The 13,821-nt window shown below is 38.8% G+C and overlaps 1 protein-coding gene across 1 annotated transcript in view; it reads left to right on the top strand.

Moving 5' to 3' along the window:
• The window catches only part of igf1rb (insulin-like growth factor 1b receptor), a 63,731-nt gene that overhangs the window by 42,540 nt on the left and 7,370 nt on the right, over positions 1-13,821 (top strand). Inside the window, exons 3-19 of the mRNA XM_079461854.1 lie at positions 2,943-3,246; positions 3,472-3,608; positions 3,700-3,844; positions 4,725-4,933; positions 5,017-5,143; positions 5,338-5,582; positions 6,681-6,848; positions 7,015-7,219; positions 10,142-10,422; positions 10,504-10,637; positions 10,729-10,894; positions 11,126-11,225; positions 11,375-11,445; positions 12,218-12,447; positions 12,531-12,638; positions 12,811-12,970; positions 13,270-13,399. Of these exons, the coding sequence (XP_079317980.1) occupies positions 2,943-3,246; positions 3,472-3,608; positions 3,700-3,844; positions 4,725-4,933; positions 5,017-5,143; positions 5,338-5,582; positions 6,681-6,848; positions 7,015-7,219; positions 10,142-10,422; positions 10,504-10,637; positions 10,729-10,894; positions 11,126-11,225; positions 11,375-11,445; positions 12,218-12,447; positions 12,531-12,638; positions 12,811-12,970; positions 13,270-13,399 (2,920 nt within the window). The remainder of the gene's footprint in view (positions 1-2,942; positions 3,247-3,471; positions 3,609-3,699; positions 3,845-4,724; positions 4,934-5,016; positions 5,144-5,337; positions 5,583-6,680; positions 6,849-7,014; positions 7,220-10,141; positions 10,423-10,503; positions 10,638-10,728; positions 10,895-11,125; positions 11,226-11,374; positions 11,446-12,217; positions 12,448-12,530; positions 12,639-12,810; positions 12,971-13,269; positions 13,400-13,821) is intronic.

Genomic DNA, 13,821 nt, shown 5'->3' with positions numbered 1-13,821 from the left:
CCAGCATGATGACCCTAGAATATTTGTCTGTGTACAAAAGGGGATTGTTGTAAACTCTTCACTAGATACACATTTTTTGGAGTTGAAATTCTAAGCGATAACTATAAATGAAGCCTAGCAGTTAAAGGAACATTTTTAAAGAACATGTGTCCAATTTACTTGCTAAGAAGTTGCTCTTTAAACAAAGTTTGTGACCGAGCATAACTTTCTGAGATACAGATTAAACCCGTTCTCTTAACCTGTACGGTTGAGCCAACACATACATCAGCCGTTAACTCTTATCAACTGCTCGTTTTACAAGCGTCGGCTGTTTACTTGATACTGTTTGATGGTGTTGTGGTTCTTCCTGCTTTTATCCCCGTTTTCTCTTTGGCTTTGCTTGAACTCGGCGTAAGATTATCCGAGCGCGTGCATTCCCAAAGACCCTCCCTCGAAACCTGTCGTAGAAACGGATACATTAAAAACTCTTCAAGTGGCTTTACTGAGATGTGAGAAGTCTATCCATCACAGTGGTTTTGCTGTTTTCCAGGCTTTATAATGAGCACGTAAGGAAAGATCGGGCAGGCCGGGTTTCTCTGTTCTTAATCTAGGGCATTCTTGTGCTAAAGCTGGTGTTTTCCTTACTGGTGCTCTGACCTGAATCAGTTTTTCCTCTCCCCTGTTACAATGCGCTCTTATTTATAATGATAGCAGAGGACTCTGCTCAAATTATACAGTCTCGGCTGGTTGGAATGTGCGGACTGGATTTCGCAAAGCGGAACTGGACTCAAAGGCTGCCCTGGTGGTGCCATATGAGATGGTCATAGGGGGAAAAATCTCAAAAATCCTCCTCAGATTAATATATAACATGATTATTTTAACCATTTGAAGAGTGCATTTTATATTATTTTAAATATATAATCATTTTATGTATTGCAATTGATAAAATAATTGTATATATCATTCTATTTTAATTTAATTATTGTATCACTTTGACTTTTAATATAGTAATATAATAGTATTTACATTTATAATTGTTTGATTTTATTTTAATCTAATTTGTATTCATATTATTATTGATATTGTAACAGCACAGAAATGCATTTAAATTGATTATCATATCCCCAACTGTATGATAGATTATACAGCTGTTTACAGTCCACTACAATTAAAATTTTTAACATATTATAAAAAATATATTTTAAAAACATTGTAACTATCTACTGTATCATTTTTTTTATTTTGAGATGAGTTAGTTTACTAAAATGTAATTTTTGGCAAATTATTAACCTAAACTTTTAAACTAGTTTTGACTACTAGATTTAAACTAGAACATTTGAAATGTTGCCTCAAAAATAAACTGAAATAAGTTTAATAATAAGTTTGATAATAATAAGCATTAACATACAAAAATTATTAATCTTACATAGTAACATAAAAATAAACAAATAAATTATAAAATGATACAATCAAACCAAAATTGCTAAAACTTGAACTAAATAAATAAAAGCTAATTGAAAATGTAAATAAAACAAAACTATAAAAACTCTGCTTTGAAGACAGTTTTCCCTGAGGTCTTTAAAATATGTTGTGTGGTCTTTCTGAACTAGTGAATGCATTTTACTTGATGAGGTCATTTGTTTTGTTAGTGTGAGATTGTGTAATATTTATGGGCACAAAATGAATACTGTGCGAAGTGTAAGCGCTGTTTGTTTTTTGGTCTGTATCGCTTTTAGCAAAACTCTCCATCACTCAAGCTTGAAAGACACCTCACAGGTCATCATAAACAAATGTACAGTAAGAGAGAGAAAAGGTTTTACTTTCTTCTGTGATGTTTCTTTGTGTTTGGTTTTCAGCTCTTTATAAATAACTAGAAGTGTATTTTTCGTCACAAAAGCAAAAAGGATATAGGTATATTTATGATGTGCTTATATAGGCTTTATTTGTATTTTCTTTTTGTATTTATTGTAGCTATAAACATTGTACAATGTAATGTGGACGAATGTCATTATTATTACTGTAATAATTGTTTTTATTATATATATATATATATATATATATATATATATATATATATATATATATATATAAAGTATATATAATTGTAATCTTTGTTGCATTGATTTGTTGCATTAAATCAGAATTATTTATTTATTAATGACTTTGTATAAAAATAAGAAATAATTATTTGTATAGAAATAATCTTAATTCTCCTTAAAAGTCCTTTTTTATGCCCATATAATTGTTTAGTTTTCATTGTTGTTGTAGGTACAGTATATAGATACAGTATTTATGAATGTGTAAATTATAGGAACAAAAGCATATTGTTTGAATCAGATTGCTGTCTGAATGCTTCCTGTCTTGAGTAGGTCTGGGAACATTTCAAACAAACCGATTAATCGTTTTAAAATGCTGTCGATTAAATTAGGGATGTGCATTTTTCAATAATTTCGTATTCGGATATTGGAATATTCGTTCATTTAAGTTAAGCTAATTATGACGTAATTTGACTTAATTGTAAAATAAAGTTTTTATTTAATTTCACAAACACAAATTAGAAAAATATATAAAAACTGCATTCAAACCTGTGCAAAACGGTATAATACAAAAATAAAATAGACAAAACGCAACGTATATTGACAGTCGTTGTCTTGTTTATTTTGATTTGCGTGTTCTTAAGAAAAACAAGCATATAGGTCTATTTTACTCTGTTGAAAGTCTGTTGAGACAGCTGTGTGAACGTTGTCTTACCAGTAAATGAACAGAATGCCATTGCTTGTGTGAACAGCACATTTGTGTATGTACTATAAATGTACCTGAAATAAATGTACATATCGATGCATCCCTAGTTTTTTTAACACGTTTATCCACTCAAAGAGCTAAAAAGCTTTTTGTAAAAATTTGAATGGAAACAAAACAACAAAATTCACACATCAGTGTTTCCTTTCTGTGTTTTTCTCCAGTTTGCCCAGAGGTTTGCGGTCACCGGGCTTGCACTGACTCGGGTGCGTGCTGTCACCCCCAGTGTTTGGGTACCTGCACCCAGGTCGACAACGACCGGGCGTGTGCCGCCTGTCAGCACTATTATCACGAGGGTCGCTGCGTGGAAGACTGCCCACACGAAACCTTCAAGTTCGAGGGCTGGCGTTGCATCACCATGGAAGTGTGCTCCGGGGTCCACCATCCCGATTACGATGGATTCGTAATCCATGGGGGAGAGTGCATGGCTGACTGCCCGCCCGGCTTCATGCGTGACGAGAACCAGAGGTACTGAACTGTTCATTTTATGTTGGAAAAACAAAAACATAAGGTTTGTGTTTTGAATGCTTTTAGCCTGCGGTTTGATCTGTTTTTACATTTATTTTAAAGCTGCAAGGCATTACTTTTGCCTCTTTATCGACATCTCTCTTTAAAACATAAAATTGCAGGTTACTTGACACATCTTTGCGTATTGAACTCGCAATCTGAATATTCTTTCTGTGTGTCTGACAGCATGCACTGCAAGGCCTGTGAGGGTCCGTGCGACAAGATCTGTGAAGAAAAGGTCATCGACTCTGTGGACACGGCTCAATTCTTGAAGGATTGCACCTATATTAAAGGCAACCTATATATCAACATCAGGCGTGGCCGTGAGTTTGTTTTTTTCTGACACGATTAGCCCGGGAGCCATAGGTTTCCTCCGCTTCTTCCTGCTGACGCTCTCTTCTCTTTATTCTTCAGGTAATATAGCCCCAGAGTTGGAAAAGTACCTCGGCCTCATCAAGACGGTGACGGGATATGTAAAGATTCGTTCCTCTCATGCCCTGACCTCTCTGAACTTCCTCAAGAGCCTGAGAAACATCTACGGAGAGGAACTCTGGGAAGAGTAAGACTTGACTTCGGCATTGGGTTGTTTTTGGCTGTATGCTTTAAAACTTGAACAAATAGATGGCTTATACAAAAATGAGTGGACATGTAGACGTGCACGCATATTCAGGTTAAATAAGAAACCAGAGCGCACGTAAATGCATTTATGTGCGGTGTGACGTTAGCAAAATTCTGCATGTGTCGAGCGTTTTTCTTCAAAATGCCTTTCAAAATTGAAGACATATTGTCAGGTTAAGCAAGCAAGTCGAACACACTCATCAAAAGTGTGAGTTAGTCGTGTTAGAAGTGTTTACAAATCCTACCAACATCAACAGAACATGCGTCATAGAAAAACTGCGTAATTTTATTCCATCTCCGTTTGTTTATTGTTAGCCCATTCTCAAGACAGATTGCGACATCTCATGTTGCTACGAAACCCTAAATTCAGCACTGAGATGCTTTTTAGAAACAAATCTAAACAAGCGAGCCCTCCATCAGCATAGTTAACATTTATGAAACGGTTCTGTTAACATACTAAACATGCGTCCCAAACAGATGTCAAATCTTCAATTCCCAATCAGTGAGAGAGCGTTTGCGTTATATTTAACGTAAACCCCTAAATGCTTTTGACATCAGACCCAAAAATTCAGGTTTGCTGTCATGTCATTGCTTTCTCTTAATTTGTTTTTTATTTTAGTGATAACTTACGTCTTTAAGTGAACCGTATAGATGTGTAGTCTTCTGTCGTAACGCAAACTACTAGTCGTGCATATTAACTCGCTTACAAAATATCTAGACCTGACATTTGACAGATGAAAGAATAATTACAAAAAAAGTTCACCCCCAATGTGAATGTGCATTTTTATTTGATTTCTATTATGTTTTTTGCTGTTCCACAGCATGTATGCCTTCGTGGCGTTGGATAATCAACATCTTCAGTCTCTGTGGGACTGGTCCCAGCACAACCTCACTATATCTGCCGGAAAACTGCACTTCCGCCTCAATCCCAAACTCTGCGTGTCCGAGATCCGCAAAATGTGGATCAAAACAGGAATTAAGGAGAAGTTTACAGAAGAAGACTTCAGCAAAAATGGAGACCATGCAAGCTGTGAATATTTCATTTGATCTCATATCTAAACATTCATACACACATTTTGGCAGTCCTAATGTTATAAGTGACGTTTTTCATAGGTGGAAGTAAGACTCTGAAGCTCTTGTCTAACAGTATGAAAAGTGATCAAATCAAGTTAACGTGGGAGCGATATCGGGCGCCGGATTCCAAAGACATCGTCAGTTTTGTCGTGTACTACAAAGAAGAGTGAGTCTCAATGATTATTCCTGTCTTGCAGTGCATGCTTTGGTAAATTTAGCTGTGTTAGATATTTTGAAAACACACACTTATTTTCCCCTTAATACATAGCAGTTCCTGCATATTTAAATGTTGTAAATTATTGTCCTGTCATTCAAAATTACACAGACGTTAAAGTTGAAGGAGATTTTTTTGTGTACCAGGCCTTTCCAAAACATTACAGAGTTTGATGGTCAGGACGGCTGCGGCGGATCTGACAGCTGGAACATTATTGATGTGGATTTACCAGAGAACGAAACCCAGAATCCGGGAATCGTACTGTCCTCACTCAAGCCCTGGACTCTGTATGCCATCTTTGTTAAAGCTATAACATTAAGCGTGGAAAATAAATACAGACAGTATCTCAGTGCGAAGAGCAATGTGATGTACATCCGGACTAAAGCATCAGGTAATAGATTTGCCAAATTACTCCATTCTTAATGAGCATCTAATTTTTTTTTTAAGTTTAAAGAAGGCTTACATTTTACAATATTAAGCATTTAAGGTAAAATAGTCAACAGTTTTATTAATGGTCATAAATACAAGAATAAACATAAGCATGTTATGCTAGGTGGTGAATAAAGATGTCTTACAATTGAAAATTGGTCAAGAACACTTCCTGTCAAAAGTTAAGGGGCACTTATTCTTAATTAAGTTATTTTTTACCTTTTTGAATCCACCTACATCAATGATATGCATTCTTTTTTATTATATGCTTCAGACCTTTTTTTTTCTTTCATAAGTCTGTTTTGAGGCAAAGCTACATGCTGCTAACTTAGCATGTAATGCGCAATAAATGTTCATTTAAGTTTAACCAAAGTCCGTTTACGGAAGTCTTGCCACTCGGCTGCCACTCGGCAGTTTTTACGTCATAGCAAGTCAACAGTTTCCGGAATGGTGAAATGCAGATATTTCTAAAATCGCTGCAAAAATCACAAATATACAACATATTTAGACCAGATATAGACTGAACTAACTTTGGTTTGCTACGCTTACATATTTTGAGGCTGCTTGGGCTACTGCGCACAGGCTGGCAAGCCCTCACATAAGCCCCGCCCCAGAGAATCGTCTGTCTTTATTGATCGACGATTAGATCATTACGCTGGAAGGCAGGGCTATCTTTGCTAGAGTGGCCATTGCATTCCTCTCCATTCATTATAATGGCAGTGGCCCATCTTGTTAATTTATATTATCTGTGGTTTAACCAATTTCATTGTCATTTTCTGTAATTGCACTTTTGTCATATCAGCTACATTGCTTTCTCAATATGTTTACCAGCATTATTCAATTAAAAAACTAATTTTTCTGACATATTTATTAGAAAATAGATAAAGGGTGGGGTGCTTGGAGGTTAAAGACTGGACAGGTAATCCAAAGTTTGCAGGTTCAATTGTGTTGATCCATGAGCATTGTGCCCCTGACCAAAGCTTTCTCTCAAGCGTTTGTGTTGAATGCCAAAGAACGAATCTGACATTGAAGTATTCACACTTTCTATCTTCTCCTCCAGCCCCCTCGATGCCTTTAGACGTCCGAGCTTACTCTAATTCCTCATCAAAGCTGGTGGTCCAGTGGTCTCCACCTGCGTCCTTCAATGGAAACAACACTTACTACCTGCTGCGCTGGAAACAGCAAGCGGAGGATCGTGAGCTCTACCTGCACAACTATTGCTCTAAAGGTCTAGACTTTATATATTTGTCTGTCTTTCTGTCAGTAATACTTTATATATTTGCTTTATTGATGAAATACATTCAATTATTGCTCCACGGTGTGCAGTATATTGTCATTATACTGTATGGGGGAATTATGTCAAAAAAGCCTGGTTTGTTTATATTTCTCAACAGAACTGAAGATACCCCTGAGGATTTCAGCCGCAAGTTTGACAGATACCGAGGACATGAATCCCACCAATTCCGAAACAGACGGCCGGGACAAAGAACCCTGTTGTCCGTGCCCTAAAACGGAGGAGGAAATGAGAATCCTCAAAGAACTTATCTACTTTCGCAAAATCTTTGAGAACTACCTACATAATACCATATTCACTCCCAGGTATCGACAGACTTTGATAATCACACAATCCCATTTCATCATTTCCATTTCATTCCTTTTAGAGTTGAGGCTTGGAAGGTCTCCGTAAATATTGTGTCACCCTTGTTCGGTTTCACAATGCAATGCAGTCAATAAATCCACGTTAGCAATCACTTGAGATGAATGTCTAAATGGCTCTTTGTTTCGTGTCTGAGATGTTGTCTTGGAAGGCGTTCTTCAGTAATCGTTTCCCTCGGCCGCTGCTCTTGGTAATTTTGTTGTATTGGCTCTTGGGGCCGGATCCAAATAGCGAGGGAGAGCATGCAAACCAAATGTAAACCACTACTTAAGCCTCGTTTCTCTCTGATCTCAAAGGTGTAACGCATTAAGTGTTCTCTGCTGAAATGAGGACCAGCATCTGTGTCGTATTATCCCCCATCAATGGGCAGGAATCAAATGCATCCCACCGAGAGCGCCAAGTACAGCACAGGGGGGGTTGCATTATACCTGTGCGAACTCGACGCAGGTCATGAATGCATCTGGATTCAAATGCTCGAGGACATCGTGAAACGGCATCGATCCTCCATCCAGCGAGTTATGAGCTCCGTCTGGCGTTGTTCCCTCTGCATTTTTGTCATTGCTCGGCTTTCTGAGAAAGCCGTGGTGCCAGAAATATGTCAGGCGGCTGAAAAGTATGTTTTGTACCCGCGCCAGCACAACCTGTTTTTATTGAAAAGCAAGATATTGAGGGAAGAGCCCCACGTTCCCTTGAAGTTCAGGATTTGGAGAGGAGGAAGAGGAAATCATATCCATTCACTGGATGTTCTCGCTCCAACTGCTCCGCTGCCAGGAAACGCACAGTAATGCCATCTGGAATACCAATGAATAAAGGGAAGTTCCCCTCCAGCCGGAGAGTGCCGGAGATCAATGAGCGCCGCTCATGCGCGGAGGGGGCTGGAGGACGGTGAGGGAGTGAATAAAACACGGAGGGAAGAGAGACAGACAATGTCTTCGGTGTGGAGAGCTGGTAGATTCGTAATAGCATGCTAGCGTGCTACCATTTTATTTGTGAATGGGATGTCCAGATGTACTCGCTACATTGTGCAGTACACAAGCTGTGAGAATCTCTTGATGTCCCATGATGCAGTGCATCCCTTGTGTTCCTTTAAAGGGATCAGGGTTCCCACTGGTCATGGAATTTCTGGAATATCATGGAATTTTAATAAGTCTATTCCAGACATTGGAACGTCATGGAATTTTATCTATTTTTTTGTTGAAGTCATGGAATATAAGTGATTTTGTTTATCACTTAATATTTATGTTTCCATTTATCAAAATGTAATTTTTCTATGCTGTATTTTTTATCGTGGTTTTTCACACTTTTGCGTATTGCTTCAGCGCCATTTTATTCCCTCCTCGCTTGTCACCTGGCAATCACTTAAGTCAAATGCAGTCGCCTGTAGCTCTTAACTAAGGAAAATGTACACTTCAAGAGCTTTGGTTACGACCGCTTCAAAGTCTGGGTTTCATTCATTATAGGTCATGGAAAGTCAGCTTTTCAGTCAGTGAAAGTCAGGGAAAAGTCAAGGAATTTGACATTTGGCTTAGAGGGGGAACGCTGAGGGATAGTTCACCGTAAAAAAATGAATTTATTCCCTCTCGTGTTGTTCAAAACCTGTATATAATTCTTTTCTACAAGAAGATATTTTGAGAAATGTCTCCGTGTCCGTACAATGAAAGTCAATGGAGACCAATGTTGTCTGGTTGCCGGAATTCTTCTCAATATCTTCTCAGTTTTCTGAAGAAGAAAGAAATTCCCACATGTTGACAGTGAGTAAATGTCACAGGTTTGATGCTCTATACATAGCGTGCATGCACTGGACTGTAAGTTACGTTAGATAAAAGCATCTGCCAAAGATGAGAAAATGAAAGCCATATTTAGTGTGTATATAACAAGAGGGTTGCGTATGCAGTGTTTATGGCCACGTCCTTTCAAGCAAACACAACCCATCTGTGCTGGTATGATGTGTGTTTGCAGCAAGAGATGAGGAAGGACTTGCAGCTTGTAAGGAGTTGAGTGACAAACGGCTCCGGAGTGTGAGTGTTAGCAGGCAGAGAAATGGACACCAGCTGTGTGTGTGTGCGCGTTGTTTGGATTCAGGGGGTGATGTAGTCCCAGTCAGATCATCTGAGGACAGAATTTTTGATTACTTTGGGACGAACCCGAGTGAAGGCCTGCTCACATCAAGAACAATAAGTATAAAGATAACAATAACTATTAGCATCCGCAGCATCGGATGATGTTTCATTTATTCTAAGCTTGTGTGTCGCAGAGCCTGAAAGTGATCCTAGAGATATTGTTTCTCTACTACTTTAATCTTAATTCAACCTTTACATTTCAGAGCAATTAAAACATTATCTGTATAGTTGTCTTACATTATAGCTGCGACCACTCCAGTTTTGACTTTTATCAGCATTTCTGGGTGAATTGCATCATTACCATTCCAACGGCTGTTGAATTTCAACAGAAACAAACGTCAGGAATGACATAAAATCACCCAAAAGCAATGTGAAAGACAGAGAATGCAAAGACGCATGAAAGTTGTGAAAGAAAATCAAGCGTATTCCATCATCTTTGTTTTTGAACGGTTCCCAAATACATAAAAAACAAAAGTACTGTGTTATTCAAACATGAATATGAACGTTTCTTTGCTGTATTCAAGATCTGCCTACATTGATATTTTGAACACGTTTGTCCCGTTTCAGTTCATGTGGGAAATATTTTTACTTAAACACATACCTAGAAATAGTAAATTCAGAAATATAATTTTGGAGCGGGCCTATATTTATTTAATTCTCTTTTATTAACAATAATTTACATTATTTAGTTTAATATACAATTACAAACAGTCATATTTTTAAATAAAAACTTGTATATTTCAGGCCTCCTGACAGACGACGACGAGATCTGTTTGGTGTTGCCAACTCAACCCTTCCCCACACCTTGCCCTCGGGAAACTGGAACCTGACGCTGGGAAACTTCTCGGATGACGCGCCACCCAGACGTGAGTTCCTCTTTCACGAGAGGAAAGTGAGGGAGAGGAACACAGAAATCGTCGGCCTGCAGCCCTTTACCATTTACCGCATTGACCTGCACGCGTGCAACGACGAGGTTCGACATTGCAGCGCCGGCACCTTCGTCTTCTCCCGCACCCAACCGGCAGGTACGAGCAGGACGCAAAGTTCACAATTCATTCTTTTTTACGTTTCATACGTACCATTACAAATCATCTTTGTATTTATAGAAAAAGCTGACGACATTCCTGGCTCCGTGACTTGGGAAGGTCTGGACGATTCTGTGTTCTTGAAATGGCCCGAGCCGCACAAACCCAACGGCTTGATTTTGCTTTACGAGATTCAGTACCGCTTGGGAACGGAGGTGAGCCGCGACTTTGCAATGGCAATCATTTTTATGTAGTGGTATCTAGATGTAAAATGCTTCGTATGAATGTGCGTTTGTCGATTTGCAGCCGGAGAAGCACGAGTGTGTATCCCGCCACCACTATAGGGTGCACAAAGGATTTAAACTCTCCAACCTGGGTGCTGGGAATTATTTGGCGAGGGTGCGAGCCACTTCACTGGCCGGGAACGGATCCTGGACGGAACCCATAGCTTTCTTTGTGCTTCAGGTTAAACGTAAGTTTATCACGTTGTATCTCACTTCAGTTCTCGTCTGTTGTTCTTGATGTCAACATGAAAGGAAGTAACACATTTCGGATTTCGGTGACCTGACCGATGTGATGAAAATAGATCTTAGATTTCATGTTGACTTCAATATCAGCACACGCGACTTTAAAAACAGATTTGTCGACTATGCTAATGCTAATGCTAATGTTGACTTGTTTTTTCTCTTCTCGCGCACTGAAGAATCGGGTTATGAGCAAGTTCTTTATTTCATGATCATTCCCATCGTCTTGATTTTCGCTGTCCTCGCTGGAGTGGGTTTTATCCTGTTCAATAAGAAACGGTACAGATTACAAACACATCTTGTCTCTGTTTGGTTTGATCATTTATCGTAATTCATCATTTATTCGCTAGTTACTGTGTACTCCAGAGTGAAGACAACTAAGTTAATGTTTTTTGCGAAATGTTAAATCATTGTTTTGAAATCCACAGAAACAGTGACAGGCTTGGAAATGGGGTCCTGTATGCTTCGGTTAATCCAGAATATTTCAGTGCTGCAGACAGTGAGTATTCAGTCCATACTAGCTGTGTTACAATATATCGTGATACAAAAGTTCTAAATGTATTGCAAAGATATTAATCTTTTCAAGGTCTAATTGACCTGCGTCAACATGTATGATATTTGTATGTATCTTATTTTATTGTGCGATTACGTTAAGTTGTCTCTTGAGGGTTGTGTTCTTTAACTTTTAAGTTATACTGTGTCAAACTCTTTCAGTTACATACCTATATTTTTTTCTGTGTATATGTAGAAGGTTTTATTAAACCGTGAATATTATCGCGATATCTCTTGAATTTTGTGTCTTTATATATAAGGTGACTTTTTTGTTTACCATGTCATCATATCATAGTAATAAAACACCAATAACCATGATATTAAAACATCGCTAACCAATGTTTTAATTTTCATGGTTATCGCAATGTATTGTAACAGCGTATATCATGATTATTTATAAAAGGTGAATTGTTTAGTATATTTATTATGAATTATTTACGATATCATCATATTGTAGTAATATATATATGTGTGTGTGTGTGTGTTATTACAAGACACTTTTATATTTAAATGTGTCAAAACAAACCTGTAAAAATGACTTGCTGCATCCAGGTTACTGTGTGTTATTAGTTTTGTGCGGTTGTTATCTGGGAATAACGAACTTGCAAATGTCGGAACTGGCCAATCAGAATCAAGCATTCCAACGAGCCGTGTAATAAGCATGTTTAAATTGCTTTATATGTGTTTAGTTGTCCACTTTCTGCAATGTTTGTGTGCAGTGTATGTGCCCGATGAATGGGAAGTTGAGCGAGAGAAAATCACCCTGTGCAGGGAGCTCGGTCAAGGCTCTTTCGGTATGGTGTACGAGGGCATCGCCAAAGGCGTCGTCAAAGGCGAGCCGTTAACAAAGGTGGCCATCAAAACGGTGAACGAATCAGCAAGCATGAACGAACGGATCGAGTTCCTCAATGAAGCGTCCGTCATGAAGGAGTTCAACTGTCACCATGTGGTTAGTCCAAGAACACACAACGTCCTTTAAATATGTTGTCAATTGGTCGGTTATGCTACATCCGTGTCTTCCGATTGGTGTAGGTTCGTCTTCTGGGCGTGGTCTCGCAGGGTCAGCCCACCCTGGTGATCATGGAGCTGATGCCACGTGGCGATCTGAAGAGTTATCTACGTTCGCTACGCTCCACAGAGGTGAATACAGGCAAATGCCTCATGAAACCTGAATGAATAGTTATGGATTGTTCTTGAAAATCGTTTTCATACAAAATGAGTATTTTTCTACCACATTGTAATTGAAGCTGTAAATTCGCTTAACAGTATTAAATAAAATTATATGTTTGACTCTATCATTCTCTTCTCTCAGAGCCCCTCCAGTCTGCCTCTACCACCGCTGTCGAAGATGATTCAGATGGCAGGAGAGATCGCAGATGGCATGTCGTACCTCAATTCCAATAAGTTTGTTCACAGAGACCTGGCAGCCAGGAACTGTATGGTGGCCGAGGATTTTACAGTCAAAATTGGCGGTACGTGATGAAACGAAAACAACAGTATAAGCGTTTACATATTCAAACGTATTTATTTATCTTATTCGCAACATTGTGTTTCAGAGTTATTGTGTTTTGTGTATTTGTTGGACAGTTGGCTTCAAAAACTCCTTGAAAATATGTTTTCTACATCCCTTTTAAAAGTCAATAAATTATTTAATAGATGCATATACACTATTTAATGTTTAACGGATTGCTGATGATTCAATGGTGTATGTGCACAGTTTTGCTTGGCTAAATCTCAAGTCAAACTACAGAAATTTGTCTTTAATTTGTAGATTTTGGCATGACACGGGACATTTATGAGACCGATTACTACAGGAAAGGAGGAAAGGGACTGCTGCCGGTACGATGGATGTCTCCAGAGTCCCTCAAAGACGGAGTCTTCACCACCATGTCAGATGTGTGGTAAGCACTCATATTTTTTTCGGCGTGTTTACATCTGAAATCCGCCGAGACACATTTCTAGTAAACTGTAAGTCTCCGTAGCTGTAGAACGACACTCTTAGATGTCTGTAGTAGAGCGAAGATCGGCCCATTGACCACCGCTGAGTCACGTCCAGCTGAAAGAAACATATAAACCACACTTGCACACATCAACACGCAGTTTCCATCACATGGTGCACACGTTTATGCGGAGGGAAATGAGGCACAACGTCTTTCCATATATTTTAAATGAAGCCGGGAATCAAGCCTCATCAGCCCTCATATGAGCTAGAAACATTTCTCTCAAATGCTGACAAACGTTCAAAGAAAGCCTCAGGGAGTCTAGAGCGTGTTTGTAGGGAAACTGCAGCAGCTGCGGCGTCTTCATGCGTCTGCTGGGAGGT

This window comes from Barbatula barbatula (assembly GCF_947034865.1).
Source record: "Barbatula barbatula genome assembly, chromosome: 1".
NCBI classification, from domain to species: domain Eukaryota; kingdom Metazoa; phylum Chordata; class Actinopteri; order Cypriniformes; family Nemacheilidae; genus Barbatula; species Barbatula barbatula.
Note: the sequence above shows the minus strand (reverse complement) of the source record. Positions and strands in the feature narration are given on the sequence as shown.